The 26,847-nt window shown below is 41.8% G+C and overlaps 1 protein-coding gene across 1 annotated transcript in view; it reads right to left on the reverse strand.

Moving 5' to 3' along the window:
* Nucleotides 1-26,847, reverse strand: part of CTNND2 (catenin delta 2) — a 2,320,710-nt gene that overhangs the window by 374,542 nt on the left and 1,919,321 nt on the right. Inside the window, 2 exon segments of the mRNA XM_029590042.1 lie at nt 6,945-7,130; nt 9,244-9,361. Coding sequence (XP_029445902.1) covers nt 6,945-7,130; nt 9,244-9,361 — 304 coding nt within the window.

Consider the following 26,847-nt stretch of genomic DNA (forward strand, 5'->3'; position numbering starts at 1 on the left):
TGGTCGGAGGACCATTCACCTTCCAACATCCTCGGATGTTTGGCCATGGGAGCTTGCCGGCCTGGCAGAGAGTAGACCGTCAGCCATGCGGGGCCACCGTCAACCCTTGGTTCGGCCCTGGAAGGCCGGGGTCGGGCTGAGGTCCATGGGCACACGAAACCACCCAGAACATAACATTAAGATACTAGAAGATAGCATTTTCCATAGAATGTAAAGTTCAAGGACAAGAGATCTTTATATTAAGCTGAATGAAGGTAAGTTAAAAGAATGTGAGAAAATACTTTTGCACAGAGAGAGTAATGGACACTGCAAGAACAGACTTCTAGCAAAGGTGGTAGGTGACAAAGCAGTGGTAGTCTTCAAGCATGCATGGCACGAGTACCAAAGGGATATGACTACAAAACCACAGAAAAACGACAGCACAATCTGGGCACAAATGGAAAGATTAGGTGGACCAAGTGGTCCTCACTTTACAATATCTTCCATATTTTTATGATTTATTAATCATTATACCCTACACTCCTATTAGGATACCATGCACTTATATTTATATACTCCAAACTATAGATGAACTTATCCACATAGGGTGAGGGCAAGGGAAGTGAGTTAATGTGGAATGCGGGCCTCAACAGTCATCAGGTTTCTATCTCTTTGAAGAGGAGGACTATATCATATAAGCAAATTGCTACCTATCCTCTCTTATTGACTGTAAAGCCACACTATATGTACAGGTAACTATAGACAACCATGACATCTAGAAAGGCACAGATGCATCTGCACATGGAAGATGGACCAATGCTACTGTATCTAAGGTCATTTTTCTGAGACACTAGGAATGCACTTTTTTTCAAACTCAAATCTTCCAGATATGATGTGGACAATCGATCAAATGTCCTACAATTGTTATACTGAAAGCCCTTTATTCAAGTCACTTTTGGCTCTTTTTATAATGAACCCTTGAAATTATTCTGACATGTCACCCTTGTGGGTAGTATCTCCAAATGGGTTAGTTTTGCAAATACAATAACAAGAATGAATCTCACATGTTGGCTATTGATTTATTTATTTAATAGGATTAATATTCTGCCTTAGTACTCTTCTTAATCTTTGCATTGTCCAACGAGAGCTTCTTCAGGAATTCATAGGCTACAATATATACAGGCAACATATCAAGGTGCACTTGGAAGTTCTTTCTAATCAAGCTGGTGCTCTCAAGTACTTGAGGATCTTCTCTCTCTCCACACATTTTACAGTATAGTTGCTTGGTATTGACACTTCTATGAGCAAAATGGTTCTTGTCTTTTTCTCCTTTACCACTATGTCTGGTATACTTTCACTGAGCATTCTATCTGTTGAAATGGGATTGTCCCAGGTAATCACAACTTCTTCTTTCTTTACATTTCTGACTGGGTTGTGAGAGCATTGTTTTTTCTGGTACAGCAATATTATAGTGTTTAAACAGTTTCCAGTGGATGAACCATACCCCTTATCATGCTTCTCTGCATATAGGTCTTCTGACATCAGCACATCATACCCATTGATGAAATATGTAACCATTTCTGCTTCTGTTTTATAGAATCTGCATTTATCTATTTTGCCCCTTTTTTTTCTATGCTTGCTGGGAACCATCTTCTCCTTAGTCCACTGCCCTGTGATATTTTTTATCAATCTCTCATCTTTGGTTTAAGTTCATCTTTTCTTAACCATTCCTGTGTCAGGTTTTGACATACATGTAACTGCTGATTTAATTCTCTATTTACCACTGTATTTGTGTTTTAGCCAGTTTTTTTTTTTTCCTTGTTTGATGGTTCAGCTCTTTAAAAAGTTGTTTCACAAATTCTATTACTTGATTCTCCAAATATGCTGGTGGATTCTCACTCATTCCTTCTGTTTGCTAGAACAGTGTCCAAGTTTAAGGATGCAGACCAATTATGGCCATTCACCTTTGTACTTCATCACTGAGTATTTGGATCTGTTGATGCTGTGAAGCAAGCTTGGAGGCCTCTGATAGCAGCTTTCTAGTGAAATCTATTTCTGTAAGAGCCATACCACCTCTAGCTCTGGGGATGTACAATCCTGGCATACACTGGCTCTTACAGATTATCTCATGGGTATGGAGGAGTTTTCTTGTTCTCACATTCAAGATCTTTATGAGACCAGCCTGTAAGTGCAAAGCTGTATGCGAGTGCAGGAATTGCAAGGTGTTCAATGGCTTCCATGATATCAAAGTAGTTTTCAATATTAGTTTCAGTCTACTGTAGTACTTTTTGCTGTTCTTATCTCTCCGTGATTTACTCTGAACCGTTGAACCTTCTTCAACTCCCAGATATTTATATACACCTTCTAGCACTAGTTCCTTTAATCTGTAGTATTCCGTAAGAGAGATATTTTCACTTTTGCTTACTTTTCCTTTCAGGAAGGTTGCCTTCAGACATTTCCCAGGCTAATCCTGATGTCAACCAAGAAGCTCTTCGTTACTCGGCGTTACTCAGCTAAATGACCATCATGGGAAATATAAAGTTTCAAATCATCTACAAATAGTGAGATATCTGTGGATCATTAGTATCTCTAGGATTAAAGCTAAATTCATAGCCCAAGGAGTTAATGAGAGTACTTAGTGGATTTAGTGCCAGACAAAACAAGAGTGGAGACAAGGAATCTCCCTATATTCCTCGCTGGACCTTAATGCTAGTAATGACAAATTGTCCACCTTTATCCTTCAGATGGAGTGCATTCACCATATACATTTCATGTCCATTTATTATTCAAGTATATGGGCTGCTATCAAAAGCTTTCTGATAGTCAAATCATGTGACGCTGAGGTTTTGATTTTTCTTACAGGTGGCCATGCTGGCTTTATTCTGTGGTTAGAGAGATTCCTCTTTTAGTGCCCCATGTGTTCTATTTTCATGATGTCGTTAGAGTCTATGCAAGCATATAATCTTTTGCAATGCACAACTTATAGATTTTAGGAAGATAAGTTATTGGTCAGTCATTTTAGGCATGGTACTTGGACCTCCTTTCGAAAGGAGTCGTGTTCTTCCTGTTATCAGCCATAGTGGTGTTAATTCTGGCTGTTTGATCAATTGATTTTTGTAGTTTGATGTTAAATGTTTGAATCAATATTTAGACGCTCCATCAGGAGCAGGGCTCTTCTATTTGCTGCTCTTTTTAACCTGTATTTTTTGTTACTTTAGGCTATTCTATAGTTACGATTTTTTCCTTTTCCATGTTCTCCTGTATGCAGGGCAGCCATAGTCTATGGGATCCTTGTATAAATGCTGTCCAAAACACATGCAGCTAGCACATGCTCTATACTGATCTCGTAATGGAAGGGAAGTGCTAGCATTTTTTACTACATTTTAAATATATTTTAAATGTATAGTTTTAAAATTGAGATTACCGAAGAGAATTAGGGAGTTTTGTCACAAGCAATTTTTCAGTTAGGTTCAATCTTTTGTTTTAACAATGCTAGATTATTGTATTGAGCTTTTGGTGGAGTTACCAGTTACAAGTACTCAATGGCTTAAATTTATGCAAAATATGGCAGTGAGGCTAATTTTTTCATGCCCAAGAAGAGTTAGTGCAGTCCCTCTATTAAGACAACTATATTGGCTACCAGTCCAATTAAGAGCCCAGTTTTAGATAATGTGTTTAATGTGTGGTAATGTGCATGCTCAAGTGAGACTCCCTTTAGATCTTCTTAGGTTGGAGATTGGATAGGATGGAGTTATGAAGATAGTGTTTTTGGTAAGCCTCATGGTTTATCAGTGGAAGACTTCAGAAGATTATTGAGGATCTGAGAATAGTTTGAAGAAGCTGGGATGTTTTGGAGATTTCTGGACAGTTCATTCTTTCCTCTCTTGCCTTGCCACCTAGCCAGGCCTCCTTTCTTGTCTTGCAGCCTACTCAGGCTTTTTGCCTAGCCTAGTGGCCTCTCTTGGCCTTCTGATTCACCTTCTGGTCTCCCAGGCCTCCTTGCCTTGCTTTCTGGCCTCCCAGTCCCCAGCCTGAGCTTGTATCCTGTCCTAACTTGTGCCCAGTATCCAGTCCTCAGCTTCCAGCCTGTCTCTGCTCCAACATCCAGCCTGTGTCTGATCTCAGTTCCAGCCTGTGCCTGACCTGTTTTGTCCAGTCTGTCTTGAATCTTATAGCCTGACTCACCATGATATTGTGCCTTTGAAGCCAAGTCCTAATGGTCCCCAGAACCCAAGGACTCAACCTGTGGGGTAGGGGGCTGGCTAGGCAGAAGATAAACCTAAGGTTTGTCCTGCAGTCCTGCCCCAATCCTTCGGGGGTGCACTCGGGAGTCCAGTCTGCACCCATATGACACTGGGTCTGTAAAAGGGGAATCACCCCAACATAAGATTTAAAAAAATTAGTTTACATTTCTGCGCTATATATATATATATATATATATATATATATATATATATAATTAAAACTAGCTATATCTGAGTGCCAGATTCCAGCCAGCTACCCCTCACACCCAACTGCATTGTTCAAATTAAATAAAGAAATAAAGAGGGCAGAAAATAGCAGTAAGCTGTGTTTATTTTTTTGTAATGCATTTTATGTTTACATAAACATAAAATGCATATACAGTATTAAAAATATCCTACTCTCCCTCCAAACGAGATTTGGGATGGGTGAAGAGGCAGTGGTGATGAGAAATAGATGACAACTTCCCCTTGTCTCTCCCTGCTTCTTGCCCCTTCTGGGAACTTTTCTGATTCTGGGGTCAACCCACTAGCACATACCTCATCTCTCACAATAGCACCATATCCCAATGTGACCCCTAGGTTAAAAAGGTTTGCCCATTTCCACATTAAATGGTGAAGGAAGCCATATTCAAATTTTCCAAGTTTTAATTTCAGCACAGTATATGATTTTTATTCACTGGAAATGTATATTTCTCACATCAATATATTTTTTTCCTCTAGAGCAAATCAAAGGAAAAATATGCTGGAGTATGTTTTGATGCTGAGGTAGCAAACAAAAACATATTTATGCATCTGTAATGCTTGGAACAATTTGTGTGGTTTTAACGCTTTACTCTTTGGGCTAGATTTTAAAAGCCCTGCGCGTGTAAATCCTGCCGGATTTACGCGCGCAGGGCAGTCGCGCGCTGGCGCGCCTATTTTGCATAGGCCGCCAGCGCGCACAAAGCCCCCTGACGCGCGTAAATCCCGAGGCTTCATAAAAGGGGTGGGAGGGGGTGTGTCCGGGGTCAAGGGGCGGTCCAGGGCGGGTCCAGAGGCGTGGCGATGATTCGGGGGCGGGCCAGGAGGGCGGTCCCGAGTCCCCCGGCACTGCGGCCTGTGCCGGGGGATGCCGAGGCAGCGCACACAAGTTACGCCTGCTTCAAGCAGGCGTAACTTGCACAACAAAGGTAGGGGGGGGGATTTAGGTAGGGCTGGGGGGTGGGTTAGATAGGGGAAGGGAGGGGCAGGTGGGGGGTCGCGGAAGGAAAGTTCCCTCCGAGGCCACTCCGATTTCGGAGCGGCTTCGGAGGGAACAGAGGCAGGCTGCGCGGATCGGCGCACGCAGGCTACCGATTTTGTGCAGCCTTGTGCGCGCCGACCCCGGATTTTATAAGATACGTGTTGCTGCGCGCGTATCTTTTAAAATCCGGTGTACTTTTGTTCGTGCCGGTTGCGCGTACTTATTTAAGATCTACCTCTTTGGTTATTAACATGGTATATAAGTTCTATCATCATCTCTAATGTATGGAAGTTTCAGTTACAAAGGATGGCAGTTAACTGGATGCTAAACACTTTGTTCAAGTACCTGCTCTCTACAAGTTCCAGTATTTAACCAGTCTGTTAAGATAGGGAGTTTATCAATGTTTTAATACAATAACAGCAAAAATTAGAAAACTGGTACAAAAAATGAGTTATCGTTTTATTTTCTGTGTAGATATCAGGATTTTGCTTAGCAGACAGAAGCATTAAGTGCTGATCAATCTTTTCCCTTCCTTTGTCAGTGGAAGCCAAGACATGAAACTAGGACAGCATGAGGAGTGCTTTAAAATTCCAGTAAAAATCAATAAAAACTGAATAGCAGCTTCTGTAAAACCTAGGATTTTTTTTTTCAGTAAAAAAAATCATTTTACACTGAACATGAAGAGCCCTGGGTATCAATTACAGACAATTATGTTGTATTTTTGTAATGGCAATTCAAGATCTCATTCTGGAAACCACAAACACATTTTATATATGCTATAAAACAGCTATTAATGGAATTTAGTTACGAAGGTTAAGGTCTGGATTTGAAGCATCAGTTTAACAGTTGAAAGGCCTAGCTCCATATTCCTGTGCCAATTTACAATACGGAGTTAAATATTCTGAAGCTACGGGCCCAGGGTGATAGCCTCTCCTAATGCAGTTCCTAGTGGGTCACCAAATATATCCAAAAGAATAATAGTGGGCAGGTAAATCACTTCAGTAACCCCAATTATCAAGTACATATTTGCACATGATCCCTGGACTCGTACAAACCAAATGAGTTTGAGACTGAAAAGAATATAAAATGAAAAAAGACTGCCACTTTGTGTCTGTGTTTCTTCCTTCATCCACTTTTGAATTACAGATTCTTTTGCATTATTTATCATTACGGTATTAACTCGACATTTGGCTTTCCTTCCAAACCCCACACCTGAAAAAAAAAAAAAAGCATTGGCTGCTAAAATGCTGTGAATTCCCCTGGTTGACTGCTGGGCCCACTGTTGCCTGCTACAGGAACTCTGTAGCACCTCCATGACCATGAACAGAATCACTCGTGGCGGTGGAGTTCCAGGGGAATCCTCATCATTTCAGAGGCCGCTGCCACTGAAACACACAGCTAGGAGCGTACAAATTTCATTTTGAAGATGACACTGCTTCCCACTCATGGCTCTCTGCACCAAGCATTACAAATTAACAGGGCCAAACAACTGTCATCACCTGATCTTGGGATTTCTTTTTCTTTTTTTTCTTGCCCCAGCACCCTGAACTCTCCGCATCTTTGCCGTTGGCATCACCACACAGTAATCCATCAAGCTCGTCGGTTCCCATCTGCTGTCCCTGAGATGTTTCTGCAGCGAGTCGGTACGAGAGGTTCCTCAAAATGCACACACAGTTTTCAACGGTCTTAACAAAAACAGCAACAGAAAAACCAAAGGTTAGAATAATGTAGTCCCATCAGCTTCCTGAGCTGCAAAGAGAAGAGCCATTAATCTTTGCACATACATTTGTCTGAATTTAGACTTGCAATATTTCCAGTTTCCCCCTGGAGATTCACAATTCTTAAGAGCATAGAAAGGGCTGGATAGGATCACAAAGCACTTGATATACCAGAAGTATGATGTAGCCCTGGACAAGATGTGTATTTTAATGAGCACTGGTTACTTTGGATTTGGTGCCATTCTAAACCAATGTGGAGAGGGAAATAGCAAAAAAAAAAAAAAAAAAAAGAGAAAGAAAGTAAAAGACAGTGCTGAATGTGGCAGGTGACGAGAATGCTATTTCATTTAATTCTAATCAAACTAGTATACAGCCCTTCTCATCTCTCTCAGGGGCCGATATAGTAAGATCCGTGCTGAAAATGGGCGCTTGTATTGAGTGCTCGTTTTCCTAACGCACGTCTCCTGGGCGCCCGATGCAGTATTTAACTGAGGGGCTGCACAAAGAAGAGCGCACTAGGGACGAATTCTGAGTCCATAGCGTTCAAATGCATTGGGCGCCCACAACTGCAACATTCGCTCACTATGAGCGTCCTTTTTTATCTTGTGGCCAGTTTCTGGGTTATTTTGCTGAAATTGTTGAGGACACCCATAGCTAAGCGCACCTCGCCATGGGCGTCTAATGTCTAAATTGTGCGGCCACAAGAATTTTTTTTTTTTTAATCGCGCCAATAAACATTTATTTTTCAACACGGTAAGCAGTTCATTTAAGTGTCACAATGCTATAAAGTAGGAGGATACACAAGAGGACCGTATTTTTTTATTTTTCATGACTTGACTCGCGAGGCTCCGGGGCTGGAGTTAAATTTGTGGCATTAAAAAGTGTGTGTTGGGCACCCTGTGGTTTCCTGCATCGGGAGGTGGGGGAGAGCTAATAACCTCATCTATATGGAATTGACATGTGATGGGTGCTATTGGCTCCTCATTTGTTTGGGCGCGCGTTTTGGATGCGCTAATCTCCTTCTTGCATTGGGCGCTAGTCTAGTGCATCCACAACCTGCGCCCCACCGCGTGCGGACCTTTGTGCTAAGCCGAGCTTGATTTATTGCAGTGTCCCCTCACACAGTTAATGGACACAGGGGAAAATGTCAAGCATGGTGGGCTAATTATTTAGTTATTTATTTTTGGGGGGTTTGGTTCTGGTACAAGAACGTGTGAAAGACAGGCAGCCGCCCCCTTTCACAACCCCAGCACCTTCAGATCGGCATACATACTTTGTAACCAGAAAATCTATTCTTTTACTAAACGTCACATGTACTTTCTGCACCTCAGCTGAAAGGGATCCCTTTGTACGGCTGCTTATTGACAGGTAGACAAGGCAAGTGTAAACTTTCAAGTCCTAACTAATGCTAATGAAAGGAGGGGTGAGAGGAATGAAAAACAGGGGGCAAAAAATTATGTTCCTGACGTCGGCATAATTAACTATCATACAGAGCTCTATTTAGTCTTTAGCATTTGCAGTCCTTTTTATGCCACTACATCAATTTAAAATGCATGGGAAACTATTCAGGTAGAAGCACTGCATCCCAGAAATGAAATACTATATTATACATGATGGGGCAAAACCTTTTTTTTTTTTTTTTAAATGAAGCTCAACTTTTAATTCTGAAAATTTTCCAGTAATCCTCCCTTATCTGTAGAATGGTCAACCCAGTCCTTCCACAGCAGATAATAAGAAGACAATTTGTAACTGAAATTGGAAATCTCACTGCCTGCCTGGTACAGCTTCAAAACGTTCTGCGGAGGAGGTGCACTGCGTTTCAGTGGTCCCTGTTAATAGATCCATAACAGATGCTGACCAGGCTAGGCCCAAACTTGCATTCGGATCAGGCCACTAGAAGCACTGCAAAACCTTTTCAGAACAATTAAATACCCACTTTACCTGAATGTAACTCGCCTTGAGTTACCAATGAAAAGGTGTGAGCTAAATGGAAATAAATACATTTTCCTTTCTTTTCTCTTGAGCTCAATGATTACTGGCTGCAATTCTGATATGGAAAATAGAAACAAACAAGATGAACCTTGCTGTCAATTTCACTGCTCCCAAGAGCAGACTGGATCACGTACAGCAATGCATCAGTAAGTCCGTCACATTCCCTCATTCTTCTGCGGGCCTCCTCTCCAGCAGAACTGACGTTCCTGCAACAGGAAAACAGGAGAAGTTAACTTTCGGCTCACCTTTGCTGTCTACCTCTGGGAAAACAGCTTTGTATATATGCAGTAACTCCTTCAGAATGAGAATTGGCTTCCAAAGCACTCTTACTTGCTCTGCAGTATAAATTTAAAACTGAAGAGAAATCAGAAAAATAATGTGAAACAGTTAAGAGAGGAGTAAATGAAATAAAAACTGTGAATATCTTAGAACTGAGGCGGGAAATACATTTTTCTTTCTTAGAATTATTGGCATTATCTAGGAGAGGTATTATAGCTTTTTCATTCCTTGATTTGTTCATTGTCACAAATAAGGATGCAAATGCATGTCCGACTTGTTGATGCATAATAAAATCTAAGTTTCTTTTTAAACACACACACGTTTTGTAGCCCTATCCCTAAGTTGATTGCTAATTATTGTTATAATATACTGAGTAATGTGACTGTAGTATGTCTGATTAAAAAAGTAGAAATAAATGTCAACAAAGCAAGTATTTTGATCCATGTGATCATTTATAGGTTAACCTTTCTATACAAAATACTTTAGTAATTTAAAAACATTTCAAATGTTCACACAATCTGAATATAAATTGATGATTCTAAGTGTGTTATCTGCAGTAATTAGAAACATAGAAACAAAGAATATGTCAGCAGAAAAAGGCCACATGGTCCATCCAGTCTACCCAATTAAATAAGAAAGGTCCACATTTAGCCACTGGCCGGCTAGGGAAAGTTATTCGAATAAACTTATCTTGCTAACTTGTCAGGGATATTTTGTAGCGTGGATGTGCTGCTGAATATACCTGGGTATCTTAAAGTTAGTTGGATAAGTTTATCCAGCTAACTTTAACACTGCTCTTTGCTGTCCTAACGTTATCCAACTAACTTAAGGGATCCTTGTGAGTGACAAAACTGCAGTAAACAACCCTCAGCTTTGAGACTCCCGAGGTATTTTTCCCTGCGGGAAAACATCTCAGTCCACGGTAAAACACCAAGGCCAACGGTATTTTCCTGTCGGGAAAATACTACAGCAGCAAAAACCTCCAAACAATGTGTGATGGTGGCTCTAGGATTGTGAGGCTGCCATCACGTAAAGGGGTCATCGCCCCAGAGTAAGCAGCCCCCCCCCCAAAATAATGTAAAAACCCTGGGAGTCTGCATAGACCCCCCTGTCCCACTCCTTAGCCCCTGCCACCCTTGGAGATGGCTAATGTGAACATTTTTTTACAAAATAGCTCTGTAGCCTCAGCACAAGCCCTGGCCCACCAATCCCCAACCCCTCCCCTTCACTAAATTCATCCAGTCCCAGAAGTCAGGACCCCTACCCAGCATCTCCCACCTCTTACACAACATGGTAGCCCTGTTTGTCTAGTGGCTCCAGCGCCCTAGCCTATCCCCTAGAACCACCCCTTTTATGACGAAAAAATCCCTAAAGGTCTGAGCCTTCACTGGAACACCAGAGACATTTTGGTGTGTTGGGGGGGGGGTCTGAGGAGTAGGAGGCCATTAGACCACAAGGGCTTTTTCTTGTCAAAAAAGGGGGAGATGGGTTCAGGTGTGAGTAAGGTGGGAGGGAGGCCCAGTAGACCAGCAGGGCTACCTTCCTGGGTAAGGGGATGTCAAGGTTGGATCCTGGCTTCTGGGACTGGATGATTTTAGTAAAGGGGAGGGATCTGGGGTTGGGGGTAAGGGTTTGGTCGAAGCTACAGAGGTACTTTTAAAAAAGGTTTTACACAATGGCAGCCTCCTAGGGCAATGGGGGAGGGTTGGACAGGCGATCTATGCAGATCCAGGGGGTTTGCGTCTACTTTTGGGGGGGGGAATTACTTGGGGCCGTCAGTCCCTTTAAGACAGGGCCCTGGGAAGTACAGTAAAGTCCCAAAGCTCATGTGGGAAGTTATATATAACTTGAGAGTGTAGGTAACTTTTAATCAAATAATGCGGCTTGTAATTTTTTGGTAAGCTGCGTCATTAGATTTCAATCAATTAGTGTATGGATGAACTCATTAGCATTCATTTGGTTGCTAATGAGCTCGTTTGAATATGTTTGGTGCCGGGGCTGGAATAATGCAAGATATTTCAAATATTTCAAATTATCCCCAATTTAGGCCATTTATCACGAGAAAACAGCATTTGTTACGGAGTAAATGGTCTAACATGGCTTAATGAATGCCCCTCTTAGCTGGATAATGGTACTCTACCCCAGCATGTCTTCGAACCGCTCCTGATAAAGTCTGATATGGTTTTAGCTAGATTTCCGGTTATGTCATGGGCAGTCAGAACAGCAACTTTTTAAAATCCTGACAACTGTCCAGCTAAATGCTAAAATTAGACAAACGCACTGAATATGGATCTCAAGCTAGAATAATATATTCCTAATCAATAAATTCTTTGCAAGGATGGCTGCCTTCTACTTGTGTTTTCACTGTAGACATGAAATTCTATGAAAAGAAGCGTGATCTAGAAGAGAATCGTATGTCGAAAAAATGGCATGCAGAAATTTACTGTAGCAAATTTCAGGAACTGAAGATACACAGAGAATGAATTAATGGGAACCTCATTTTATTTTCAGTGTGCATTAATAATCACTTAACATTTTTGGAAGTCCACCAAAATTTGTGACCAGATTCAATGGGATTATAGATTCTTGGGAGCATTTGCTACTTTTTAGCATATACACATGCCAGTCCCTGAAGGTAAATATTAATGTAGTAAATGATGGCAGATAAAGAGTAGTTGGTGTATTCAGTCTGCCCAGTTATCTTCCTCTCCAGTTTTCTACCAGCTTCCCAGCATATCTTTTACTCACCTCTCAACCCTGTTCACTCCACTGCTTTCTATATCTGTCCCAAGTATGCTCATTAAGATTAGGGTTATACCCATGATCACAGTCTTTGTAACCTGATTCCACTGTACGCCTACTGCTCAGGTAGTATAAGAACATAAGAAATTGCCATGTTGGGTCAGACCAAGGGTCCATCAAGCCCAGCATCCTGTTTCCAACAGAGGCCAAAACCAGGCCACAAGAACCTGGCAATTACCCAAACACTAAGAAGATCCCATGCTACTGATGCAATTAATAGCAGTGGCTATTCCCTAATTAAAATTGATTAATAGCCATTAATGGACTTCTCCTCCAAGAACTTATCCAAACCTTTTTTGAACCCAGCTACACTAACTGCATCCTCTGGCAACAAATTCCAGAGCTTTATTGTGCGTTGAGTGAAAAAGAATTTTCTCCTCTTAAGAGGCTGAAAGAAAAAGGAGGAGTGAATCTCATCTCTCGGAAATGCTTTCAGGTAGATTTTAAAAGCTTTGCTCGCACAAACATGATCCCATACACACGAGCTTTAAGAAACCGTGAAGAATGGAAAAGGGACGGGGAATGACTTACGCACATAACCCCCAAATTTTGAAAGGCTGAACATTGCAATGTGGCCCAAGTCTGGAGATTTTTTTTTTTTGGGGGGGGGGGGAGGGGGGAGAGAGAGAGAATCTGACATTCTATATATCTCCCACTATAAGAAGGGAACTTTCAACACAAGGTGGGTTTTGGGTGGGGGCGGTGTTACATCGGTCTGCCTAGGGTGCAAGGGTCTGTAGATTGTCTCTCTCTTTCTCTCCCTCCCTCTCCCATGGTAACTTGTGTGAGTATTTGCGGTAGGGATATTTTAAATGATATGCATGTACTTACATGCACAGTTTTTATTTATTGCTTTAATTCCTCCACCTCCTGCTCTTTGTATACTCCTCCTTGTTCGCCCTCCCTGTTCATTGTAATTTCTACCTTTAAAGTTACATTGTAAACCGGTATGATGTATGCATACTAATACCGGTATATAAAAGTTTTTAAATAAATAAATAAAAAAATAAAATATAAAATTAAGCATATTTCTGCTCGCGTGTCCAATATGCGCGTTTATGGGGGAACCCGCGCTCCTTTTAAAATTTACCTGTTTGTGTATAATGGACCGGATTTTAAAAGCTCTACATGCGTAAACTGGATTACGCGTGTAGGCCAATTTTATAAAGGCCCGACTCTGTGCGTAAAGCCTCGGGACGTGTCAAAGTCCCGGGGCTTTAAAAAAGGGGTGGTCCGTGGGCAGGGCAGGGCAGTCCGGGGGAAGGGCCAGAGGCCTCCGGCACAGTGGCCATTTGCTGCTGTGCTGGGAGATCGCATGCCGGCAGGCTGCCGGCGTGTGCAGCCTGTGCCTGCCCGGAGGTAGGCGCAGAAGGTAAATTAAAGTTTTGCGGGGTTTAGGATAGGGCTGGGGGGATAGGTTAGGGTGGGAAGGTTAGATTAGGGCAGGGTGCACAATTGTGCACCCCCTTCTGCAAACGGACCCCGATGTTATAACATGCGTGCACCTGCGCGAATGTTATAAAATCGGGCATCCATGTGTGCACACCGGGTAGCGCGCACACATGTACGCCCGCGCGCTTCTTTGAAAATCTACCCCAATGTGCATTATGGCAACTCTGTTAACAGTCAGTAGGATAGACTAAATACTTATGCATAGAAGCCAACTAATTAAGAAGATAAGATTTGCCATATTGGGTCAGACCAAAGGTCCATTAAGCCCAGTATCCTGTTTCCAACAGTGGCCAATCCAAGTCAAAAGTACACAGTTGTATTTCTTGCAGTCCTCTACAGAGCAAGAAACAAGACTGGGCTGTTTCCTGAAGAGAAATAAGAATATCAAATCAAAGCCGACTGCCAAACACATTCCGCATTCTGACTTTTTGTTAACTGAGCAATCTATCATTCCTAGGCCATCACTTTTAGAGACAGCAAAAAATAAACATGTTCTTTTCTCTCACACTGCAGGATCATGTCATGCATTCTCGGAAGTTAGCATCCTCAGGGGACATCAAAAGTGCCCATTTCAGCTAAAAATGTACCAGAGATCAAAGCCAGCTTCTATCTCCTCTGTTACTTTCCTTGAAACCTGCAGACAAGTTGTAATTCTCATCTTTAAAATATAGCTGAAATCCTTAGGTCTTTTCGTCTTCTGTCACATGCCCTGATGAAGCAATTTAGATTTCATTATTCAGCCATATCTTTCATTTTCCAACCGTCAAAGCAATTAGCCTGTCAAGTGGAGCACACAACAGGTGGCTCTGATTGCCGCACTCCTGCACCTCCAATCTTGGGAGTTAAATGTGCTGCAGTTAATGACTCTGGTGTGTGATCTGCAAGTCAACAGAGTGAACACCACTGGGCTACTCCCCAGCTCATCTGGTGGGAAAATGTTTCACAAGAAATCCTTACCGCATAATTTTATATCAGAAACTCTGCTTGTCTATCTTATATTGTCTCATCATTTTAACATAATGTTCAGAAATCACTTTTTGCATGCAGTAGGGGATTTTTCCCCAAAAAGAAACACTCCACAAAGTCTATGTATTTCATAGCATTTATTTATTTAATTTATATTCCGCTTAGAAATGTTACAGACAAATTGCCTTTAACAGAACATTTTTCATTACTTATTTTTTTAAATACATTTCTAAAGAATGGAACTGCATCAGGCATGTAGACCTCTGGTAAGTACATCACACTGCCATTCAAGAGACTGAGAGACCTGGGTTTGATATGATTTCTCAAGTGCTCATCTTGTAGAAGAATCTGCTGACTGACAAAGAACAGAACAGAACTTAACTCTCAAAGCAAATGCATGCGGCTGCTGCTTTCTTGGTCACAGTATATGGCCTACATGTCAGGGTTAAGGAAAAAACTTGGAAAATATGGAAGATCATTTGTAATAGCTCCTGATGAGAAGATGAATGTTTTGCAGGGAGAATAAAGGAAAATAATAGCACCATGCTTCTTTATGGTCTGCCACCTGTGACAATGGCTGGCAAGCCTTTCAATGTTCCTTTATAAAAAAAAATTGTTTTTCCTTTAAGAAAACTAGGGATGGACATGGAAAAATACATTTGGTTTCATTTATAAACATTTTTCATTTTTAGGGTTTTTCCCCTGGTTATTGTTTCATTTAATGTTTCTTTCATTTCTATAGTTTGTAAAAATGAATTAAACATTAAAAAACAATCTACAGCCTTCCTACGCCCCATCTCATTCACCTCCAAAGTACTGGGGCCAGGAAACTCTCTGGCCCCCAATTACATGTTTCATGGGGGTCCGCTACATCCTGGTTCTGTTCTTGAAGCTTAGGCCCGACTCCAGGGTCCAGTCTGTGGCTTATGCTTAGGCCTCATGCTAGGGCCCAGTCTGAAGCAAAGCCCCAGGGCCGAGGCCTAGGCCTGACACCAGTCTGTCCCAAGGCCTAGTCTGAACACCAAGACCTAGGCCTAGCACCTATGCTAGGGCCAGGCCCAATGCTGGGAACTGGCTCAAGGCCTGATCCTGGTGCTGAGGCATTGGCATAAGCCCAGGTCTGACACCAGAGCCCAGCCCGAGGTCACTCCCAGCACTGAAACCTGGGTTTGACACTGGGGTCTGAACGATGCCAATGCCCAGGCCCAATCCCGGGGACTGGTCCAGTGATGCGGCCTGGGCCTGATGCAGAGGCCCAATCTGAGAGTGGTTCCAGGACTGAGGACTACGCCCAACACTGGGGCCTGGTCCTGATGTCAAGGTCTAAGCCAACACCCGACATTAGGGTCCTGTTAGAGGCCTGGTCCCAGCACCTAGGCCTAGGCCCAACACCAGGGCCTGGTCCAAGGCCCAGTCCTAGTATCAAGGTGTAGGTCTAAGCCTCAGTCCCAGTATCAAGGCCTAGGCTTGATGCTGGGGGTCTGGCCTGAGGGCTGGTATCAGTGCCGAGGCCTAGACCAGGCCTGTAACTTCTTCTTTCTCCTTTGATTCTTCAAAGAATGACATGTCCACTTTAGTTTCGTACTGAAGTCACTGCAGGGAGTCCTTAAAGAAGACGTGCCATTTATTGAAGAATTGAAGAGACAACATGTCGGAGGCCTAATCTAGGCATCGAGTCAAAACTTTATTCTAGGTCTTGGCACCTCGAACGGTCTCTGTTTAGGCCTCCACACTGGGCCTAGGCCTTAAGGCCAGGAGCATACCTAGGGCTGGCCCCAGCATCGAGAATAGGTCTAGGTCTAGGCCTATGCCATGGCAGTGGACCTGGGCCACAGGCTGGACTCCAGTGTTGGGCCTAAGTCTAGGCCTTGGCGACAGGACCAGGCCTTGGAATGGGCCCTGGTGTGGGGTTTAGGGCTCGGTGGAGGGACCAGCATCTGGCCGGGCCCCATCAGGTCTAGACCTAGACCTAAATCTCTATGGTGGGACCAGGCCTCAAGCTGGGATCCAGCGTCAGGCCTAAGCTTAGTTCTCAGTGCTCGTATCAGCCCTAAGGCAGGCCCTGGCATCCAGCCTAGATCTAGGCATCAGTACCAGGACCAGGCTTCGGGCTGGGCCCCGATATCAGACTTAGGCCTCAGCAGTGGATCAGGCCTCAGGCCAGGCCCCGATATCAGACTTAGGCCTCAGCAGTGGATCAGGCCTCAGGCCAGGCCCCAGAGTCAGGCCAGGTTGCCAGAACCAGGCCCTGGGCTGAAACTTGGTGTTGGACCTAGGACTCAGATTTTTCTTTTTTTTTTTCCAAATGAAATAAAGTAAAACCAACAAAATCTGGTTGTTGTTGGGTTTTGTTTTTTTTTTTCAAACAAATGTAGATCCTTAAAGTATTCCATAGCTTAATATGCCAAAGGTTTGAATTAGAGGAAGAGGATTTACAATATTCAATCACTTTATATGGGGTTTCCTGTGTGAACAATAAAATATAGTTTTGCATTACAAGTATCTCCATCAACATCACTTCAGTTTATGTAGCAATGAGGTTATAAATTTGATTGTGTAATTCATACAATAATGCACTTCAGGTGATCACATGCAGCGCTGGCTTTTAGGTTGTGCAATCTTTGCAGTCGCAAAGATTGCCATGCTTAAGGGGTCACCGCTGCCCCCTTTCTCCTTAATTCTTCTATATAACATCTGCAAGCAGGAGACTCAAATGCTGTGCAGGAGGACAGAAGTTTCTGTCAACAATGGTAAGTGAAGATCAGCCTGCAAGGGAGAAGGTGGAGGGGAGGTAAGAAAAAGAGGGGAATGCTGCTAGGCGAGAAAGGAGAGAGAGAAAGAAGAGGATGCTAGAGGGAGAGAAAGAGGGGGATGCAGGGCACTGTGGGCAGGTGTGATAATGTGCTGGGCAGAGGGGAGGGAAATGGGTATATGGAACCAAGCTGCTGGCACTAACTTTCAAAAAGAAGATAGAGCAGCTTTTAAACTAGAACAAGGGGGAAAGCCGACAGTCACTCAGCAGTGCATAGTTCGGAGAAATGTATCCTTGAAGGATACTAATGAAACAGGAGAGTTAGGGCATCCCAACAGAGAGGTTCCATTAAAAGCAAACATAGTCCATATGCTAATGATTTCCGAATTATCCCAAACAACTGAAAAGCAGGTTATTAAAACAAACAAACAGGTTCTTGTTGTATTTTTCCTTGTTTTATTGTTTCATTGTAAAGGCCATGCCAAACTGATACTCAAGCTATCATTGTTCTAAGTTATTTGTAAACCGATACGATGTGCAAATGGTTGTTGGTATATAAAATCTTTAAAATAAATAAATAAATAAACAAAAAACACACTTTGAAATGTCTGTATGCCAATGCCAGAAGTCTAAGAAGTAAGATGGGAGAGTTAGAGTGTACAGCAGCAAATGATGAGATTGACATAATTAGCATCACAGAGACTTGGTGGAAGCAGGATAACCAATGGGACAGTGCTATATCAGGGTACAAATTTTATCGCAACGATAGGGAGGATCAGCTTGGTGGGGGTGTGGCACTTTATGTCCGGGAGGGTATAGAGTCCAACAGGATAAAGATCATACAAGAGACTAAATGCTCAGTAGAATCTATATGGGTAGAAATCCCATGTGTGTTGGGTAAGAGTATAGTGATAGGAGTATACTACTGTCCACCTGCACAAAATGGTCAGACACAGGATGAAATGCTGAGAGAAATCAGGGAATCAAACCAATTTGGCAGTGCAATAATAATGGGAGATTTCAATTACCCCAATATTGACTGGGTAAATGTAACATCGGGACTTGCTAGAGACATAAAGTTCCTGGATGTAATAAATGATTGCTTCATGGAGCAATTGGTTCAGGAACCAACAAGAGAGGAAGCTATTTTAGATTTAATTCTTAGTGGACTGCACGATTTGGTGAGAGAAGTAATGGTGGTGGGGCCACTTGGCAACAGTGATCATAACATGATCAAATTTAAACTAATAACTGGAAGGGGGACAATAAGTAAATCTGCAGCCCTAACACTAAACTTTCAAAAGGGAAACTTTGATAAAATGAGGAAAATAGTTAGAAAAAAACTGAAAGGTGCAGCTGCAAAGGTTAAAAGTATTCAACAGGCTTGGACATTGTTTAAAAATACAGTCCTAGAGGCGCAGTCCATATGTATTCCACACATTAAGAAAGGTGGAAAGAAGGCAAAACAATTACCATCATGGTTAAAGGGTGAGGTGAAAGAGGCTGTTTTAGCCAAAAAAACATCCTTCAAAAATTGGAAGAAGGATCCATCTGAAGAAAATAGGATAAAACATAAGCATTGTCAAGTCAAGTGTAAAACATTGATAAGACAGGCGAAGAGAGAATTTGAAATGAAGGTGGCCATAGAGGCAAAAATTCATAATAAAAACTTTTTAAAATATATCCGAAGCAAGAAACCTGTGAGGGAGTCGGTTGGATCATTAGATGACCGAGGGGTTAAAGGGGCTCTTAGGGAAGATAAAGCCATTGCAGAAAGACTAAATGAATTCTTTGCTTCCGTGTTTACTAATGAGGATGTTGGGGAGATACCAGTTCCGGAGATGGTTTTCAGGGGTCAGACGAACTGAACGAAATCACTGTGAACCTGGAAGATGTAGTAGGCCAGATTGACAAACTAAAGAGTAGCAAATCACCTGGACCGGATGGTATGCATCCTAGGGTTCTGAAGGAACTCAGAAATGAAATTTCTGATCTATTAGTTAAAATTTGTAACCTATCATTAAAATCATCCATTGTACCTGAAGACTGGAGGGTGGTCAATATAACCCCAATATTTAAAAAAGGCTCCAGGAGGGATGATCCGGGTAACTATAGACCAGTGAGCCTGACTTCAGTGCTGGGAAAAATAGTGGAAACTATTCTCAAGATCAAAATCATAGAGCATATAGAAAGACATGATTTAATGGAACATAGTCAACATGGATTTACCCAAGGGAAGTCTTGCCTAACAAATGTGCTTCATTTTTTTGAAGGGGTTAATAAACATTTAGATAAAGGTGAATCGGTAGATGTAGTGTATTTGGATTTTCAGAAGGCGTTTGACAAAGTTCCTCATGAGAGGCTTCTAGGAAAAGTAAAAAGTCATGGGATAGGAGGCGATGTCCTTTCGTGGATTACAAACTGGTTAAAAGACAGGAAACAGAGTAGGATTTAATGGTCAATTTTCTCAGTGGTAAAGGGTAAACAGTGGAGTGCCTCAGGGATCTCTACTTGGACCGGTGCTTTTCAATATATATATAAATGATCTGCAAAGGAATACGACGAGTGAGTTTATCAAATTTGCAGATGATACAAAATTATTCAGAGTAGTTAAATCACAAGCGGACTGTGATACATTACAGGAGGACCTTGCAAGACTGGAAGATTGGGCATCCAAATGGCAGATGAAATTTAATGTGGACAAGTGCATGATGTTGCATATAGGGAAAAATAACCCTTGCTGTAGTTACATGATGTTAGGTTCCATATTAGGAGTTACCACCCAGGAAAAAGATCTAGGCATCATAGTGGATAATACTTTAAAATCATCGGCTCAGTGTGCTGCAGCAGTCAAAAAAGCAAACAAAATGTTAGGAATTATTAGGAAGGGAATGGTTAATAAAACGGAAAATGTCATAATGCCTCTATATCGCTCCATGGTGAGACCGCACCTTGAATACTGTGTACAATTCTGGTCGCCGCATCTAAAAAAAGATATAGTTGCGATGGAGAAGGTACAGAAAAGGGCAACCATAAGGGGATGGAACAGCTCCCCTATGAGGAAAGACTGAAGAGGTTAGGGCTGTTCAGCTTGGAGAAGAGACGGCTGAGGGGGAATATGATAGAGGTCTTTAAGATCATGAGAGGTCTTCAACGAGTAGATGTGACTCGGCTATTTACACTTTCGAATAATAGAAGGACTAGGGGTCATTCCATGAAGTTAGCAAGTAGCACATTTAAGACTAATTGGAGAAAATTCTTTTTCACTCAACGCACAATAAAGCTCTGGAATTTGTTGCCAGAGGATGTGGTTAGTGCAGTTAGCGTAGCTGGGTTAAAAAAAAGGTTTAAACAAAAAAAAAAAAAAAAAAAAAAAAAGGTTTGGATAAGTTCTTGGAGGAGAAGTCCATTAACTGCTATTAATCAAGTTTACTTAGGGAATAGCCACTGCTATTCATTGCATCAGTAGCATGGGATCTTCTTGGTGTTTGGGTAATTGCCAGGTTCTTGTGGCCTGGTTTGGCCTCTGTTGGAAACAGGATGCTGGGCTTGATGGACCCTTGGTCTGACCCAGCATGGCAATTTCTTATGTTCTTATGTCTGTGTTGGGGGGTGAGATGAGCGTACTCTGCTTGAGCCACTGCCACTGCTGAAGGAGTGAATGCTGTGACACAGATGCCACCAAGTGGGTGGGTGGGTGGGGGGGGGGGGGTCCTAAGTTCAGTTTTGGCACAGAGTGCCAGTTAGCCTACAGCTGGTCCTGATTCCATGGGTAGAACTATTTTACTAATGTCTTATGAGATTATTTCACATGTTTTCTTAAAACAGAAAAAATATATCTCATTATCATATCACTTGCCTCACTAAAAAGCGACATGAAAAAAACATTTTCTCTCTAACATTACTGTCCTTCTTTTGACCTTACAATGGTATCTTGGCTTTAAATGTATTGATTTTTCCTTAAAGAGTTTTTAAACTGTATGTATATTACTCCTGCTTTTATCCAGAGCACCCTTCATCACAACACTTTCTGTTTCTCACAGCTCATATCGCTTATGTCAGCTGTTAGTCTTACAATGCTGCTGGATTTCCTTTTGTTTAGTTGATCTTGAGTTTTGTGCTACAACAAATGAGACAAAAAGCCCTGGGGGCCACGGTGTTTAGAGTAAATGAAATCATATTTATTATCATTTTCAGATAATGCCATCAGTGGGAAGACAGAAACTGCAGTTGGAGACATAAAACATACAAATGTATTATTATTAAATGCCTTAAGTGGACTCAATAACTGTCACATAAAATCTTTTATTGACACAGCCATCAATTCAAATTCAGTTTTGATGAAGTGGACTCTGCCCTCGAAAGCTCATGCTTCAATAAATTGATTAGCCACCCATCTCTTGTCATTTCTGCTACACCAGACTACACAGCTATCCCTCTGAAGTTCTTTGTATAACTACAAGAAGAACTCTTAACTGGACTGTAGTAATCCATTGCTAGGCAGTGAAGTGTGAGCTGTGTCACGTTTGGCCATTTTCATGTTGGTCAATGAGACTGCAAAGAGACTTCGATAGTCACAATCTACAAGAAAACAGCCCGCCACAGCTGCATATAACTTAAATGTAGCTTAAAAAAATAAATCAATCAAAACACCATTCATAAATCACACATAAAGAAGGTAGAGGCACACAGCTGAACCACTGCAGAGCAGCCCTTCCCCAGTGGTACCACCAGCAATACCATTCCTTTCAATAAAAGATTTCCCTTTCATAGAAAGGGTTTATGCGCGCAGTGACCAAGAGCAGCAGAGAAAATGTACAGTGTTGCAGCAGAAGCAATCAAAGAAGCCTGGCATAATAGATGAAAATATTCATAGTCCTAGTTTCTTCCCCCCCCCCAACAGAATAGTTCATAAATCACCTAGGCAGTGAGGCTTGGCATACAGAAAGGGGGAGTGGGAAATCCAGAAACAGGCGGCAGAGACAGAGAGAGAGAGAGAGAGAGAAAATATATATTCTTAAGTGACAAGCCAGGACACAACGGGAGATGGGAAAGTTGGGTAGAGCAGAGTATGGAGCAGTAGTGTGTTTTAAAGAAGAGGATGGCAATTCAGAACCTAATGAGAGAAGAGATTGGGAGTTAGAGTGGTGATATAAGATCAGAAATCCCCCAGTAAGCATTCTGAAGAGCCACAATGACTATAGAGAGGGAGAGGTTCACATCAACCAGGCAGTAGTAGTCTCTTCCAGAGATAACCAGGAAATAGATTAGATATTTTGTAGTTGATGCAAAATACCCTAGGTGGACTATTCATATTGAATCATGCCTCATGTACCGCATCTAAACAGTGTGAAGATGAAGAACAATCCTGGGCCTTGACAAAGGCCATTCATTCCTGCTGATCCTGTTGGACCTCTCTGCAGCCTTCGACACGGTCAACCACGCCAGCCTCATAAAACAACTTTCATCCATTGGAATTGCAGGCACAGCCCTAACCTGGTTCACAACTTTTCTTAACAATAGAGGTTACAAAGTGAAAATACACAATAAGGAATCCTCCCGTTTCAATGCCCCCATAGGAGTACCACAGGGATCCTCCTTATCACCTACCTTGTTCAACATATACTTACGCCCTCTATGCCACCTTCTAGCGGATCTCAATCTCAAACACCTTATATATGCAGACGATGTGCAGATAGTGATTCCACTTAAAGAATCACTAGTCAAAACACTTGAATACTGGGAATCCTGCCAATCAAAAATTAATGACCTCCTCTCCAGCCTAAATCTCATCGTAAACACCTCCAAAACCGAACTAATTCTCATTACTCCGGAAAACAGCAATCACCACACTCTCACATCAAACATCCCCCTCCCTTCTCAAGTAAGAGACCTAGGAACCATTATCGACAACAATTTGAACTTGAAAGCTTTTATAAGCCGCACCACCAAGGACTGCTTTTATAAACTACAAGTATTGAAAAGAATTAAGCCTCTTTTCCACTTTCAAGACTTCAGAACCATACTTCAAGCAATAATCTTCGCAAAATTAGATTATTGTAACGCCATACTTCTGGGCCTTCCGTCCTCATACACCAAACCTCTACAGATGGTACAAAACACCACGGCTAGAATCCTCACAAATTCCAAAAGAAGAGACCACATCTCACCCATCTTAAAAAATCTTCACTGGCTCCCCATCCAAGCCAGAATCATCTACAAATCCATCACCATCATTTACAAGGCAATCCATCACCTTACATCCCTGGACCTTCAATATCCATTCAGCCTTCATACCTCGCAAAGACCAATCAGAGAAGTCCACAGAGGAGCCCTCCAGGTACCGAACACAAAATCCACCCGTCACACAACGGCAAGAGATCGGGCATTTTCGACAGCCGGACCCTCACTTTGGAACTCCATCCCCACAAATCTGCACTTAGAACCCTGCCTACCCAACTTTCCGCAAAAGATTGAAGACCTGGCTTTTCAAACAAGCCTTCCCGGACAACTCATAACCGCCTCCAATTCTTTTAACAATGCTTCCATTTGGTACTATAAATAATCACTAAGTTATTTATTTTATCCCCATACAGTTCTTTTACTCCTCCCCGTTCATCTTTTCTTCCTCTCCCAGTTTCTATACCCCTGTTTTTTGTAACTGCTTCCCCCTTGCACCAGTTTAGTTCTACTGTTCGATGCACCCCTTGTTTCTATGTAAACCAGCATGATGTGACCTGGTCATGAATGCCGGTATATAAAAAATCTAAATAAAATAATAAATAAAATAACTGCTGAGAACAGAGAAGAGAAGGCAAGGTAGAGCAAGACACACACACAAAAAATGTTAATTGGTTTAATAAAGAAAGTAAAAGCACATTAGAAGTCTGGGAAACATTGGAAGGGGAAAATAATCTGGCAGAGTATCTAAAAGCTGACACGCTTCTTTCCTCTCAAAAGACAAAATATTGCCATGTTAGTCTACTAGAATGTCTGGAAGTAAGGGTCAAGAAACAAGCTGTAGTTGAGATTTTTATTAGACTAACTTGAAACATCGGTGATTAGGTTTCAACAGTTTTGCTCCCTTCCCTTGACTGAACTAATGAAGGAACATAGCTCTTGAAAGCTAGTCACAGACATATCGAGTTAGTCCAATAAAAAAGTCTCACCTACTACTTCTTTGAATATCTCTATGGCTTCCATTAGAATTGCTAAGAGAGGAATGCATGTGGAGACTTGGCTTTGGGAGTGCTTTCCAACATACCCTAGATTTGTAGAAGGGAGTGAAGGTGGGTTTTTTTTACATTAAATATTGAATTCATGATATATTTCAGTATGGCTTTTCAATGTTGCAAGATGTTCCACTTGTTACATCTTTGCAGCAAAAGGAAAGGGGGGTGGGGGGAGGGTGGTGTATATCAGCATTCATCTATCTCTTTGTGTGTGTGTGTGCCTGACTAAATTTAGGTAGCATTTTGGTGCTCACTGGAAGCATGTGCTCCATTCCAAAAGCTCTAACACCCTCCATCCCCTGCAGCTTGGACCAGAGCCAAACTGAAGTGGTATCACAGCTTTCTTAGCTACCACTAAATATGCTAGTGTAAATTCAACTTTAAAAAGCAAGTAAAAAAGAGTGTGCTGCATACAGAGTCAGACAGTGTGTGTGTCTGTGGGGGGGAGGTGTGTGTGTTGCGGGTGACGTGTATGTGTATATGTGTGTGCTTTGAGAGGAGTGCTTATTTTGTGGCATACGTATGTTGTGAGAGGGGTGTGCCATGTTTGGCCAGTGGCTTCGGCATGTTTCAGCTGCCTGTCTTGCTCTTGGCAAAGCTGCTAGAAAGGAATAGTGGGAGGGGTAAAATTTGGAACAGATCCGTTAACATTCCGCTGCCTGTACTTCCTTGAATAAAGCAATAGCGATTTTCGGGAAGAGTTTGTTCTCCAAACTACTAACCCAGTGTTTCTTGGTTTCAAATTCAGCTGAGATATTCCCATTTTCTTCCAGAAAGCTAAGGACCTGATTTACTAAAGATTTTCTCCCATTCTGTGTCTATGGGAAAAATGCTTAGTACATGAGGCCCTATTTGGTAAATTTTCATCCTTCCTTTGGAAAAATATTTTGCCCTGGGATTGAAAGACAAAAATGCCTTTTACATAAATTCTTTATGCATTCCTAAATGTTGAAAAACATAAAAAATATTCCGAGGTGTAATCTTCAACTTTCAAAATGGACTTCTCCCAATTATTTTTATAATATACTTCCTAAGTTGTATCAAATAAAGAAAACATATTCATGTTGAGTTTGAATCATTTATTAATTTGGTTTAAACACTAAGATATGGAAATCCCTCAATCTTGTCTCTCTCGCTTATGCACTAACATTAATAAAATGTCTCCAAAAGCATCAGCATTTCTTTTTTTACTTTGCAAACATATATTTGTTTTTTTTTCCAACAAAGCTATTATTCTAAATTCATCATACTATTGAGAGACTGTTGAGGATCTTAGATATTTCCATTTGATAAAAAGTAAGCTATCAACTTGAAGCAAAACACTGATATTCAAAAGCTTAGGAAGTCTAACAATTTTGGGCAATATTCAAGTCAGTGAAAGTGAGTGATTTAAAATAAAGACTTTCAGCTTCATGCTGAGAGTTTGTCAAAGAAGTCTTATAGAACAAGTACCTACATACCATTGTTTTTTAAATGAGTAGTTATGTTAGAAACAAATTACATATTTAAATGCCAACATCAGATGTTATAGCAGAGTAGCACCTGGATGTGACATGCTGTCCTTACTTTAGCTTACAGTTCTATGTGGCTTTCAGATATAATGAGGCATCAAAGCTCTGTTTTCATTACTGTGAGATCAGAGCAGCACTCTAAACCTTTTTGCCACATGCAAAAAGGCTTACAAATCATGAACAGATAACTTTGTTTTCAAAATATTGCTGCAGTAATAAAAATTAACTGTCTGGAAAAATCTATTTATAATAAGACACAAAGATGCAAATTTTACTGAATAATATCCATACATTGTGTAGCTCTTTGATGTATATGGTATATCTAACCAGAAATACCCACACTTTTCTCTTCTCTAACCCCTACACACCCAGGGGTAGATTTTAAAAGAAGCGCGATCAGCCTACTTTTGCTTGCGCATCAGACTCAAGCAAAAGTACGCTGGATTTTAGTAGATACACGCGGAGCCGCGCGTATCCACTAAAATCCTGGATCGGCGCGCGCAAGGCTATCGATTTTGTATAGCCTGCGCGCGCCGAGCCGCGCTGCCTCCCCCCGTTCCCTCCAAGGCCGCTCCGAAATCGGAGCGGCCTCGGAGGGAACTTTCCTTTGCCCTCCCCTCACCTTACCCTCCCTTCCCCTACCGAACCCACCCACCCGGCCCTGTCTACACCCCCCCCTTACCTTTGTCGGGGGATTT

Source organism: Rhinatrema bivittatum, chromosome 2 (assembly GCF_901001135.1).
Source record: "Rhinatrema bivittatum chromosome 2, aRhiBiv1.1, whole genome shotgun sequence".
Classification (NCBI taxonomy): domain Eukaryota; kingdom Metazoa; phylum Chordata; class Amphibia; order Gymnophiona; family Rhinatrematidae; genus Rhinatrema; species Rhinatrema bivittatum.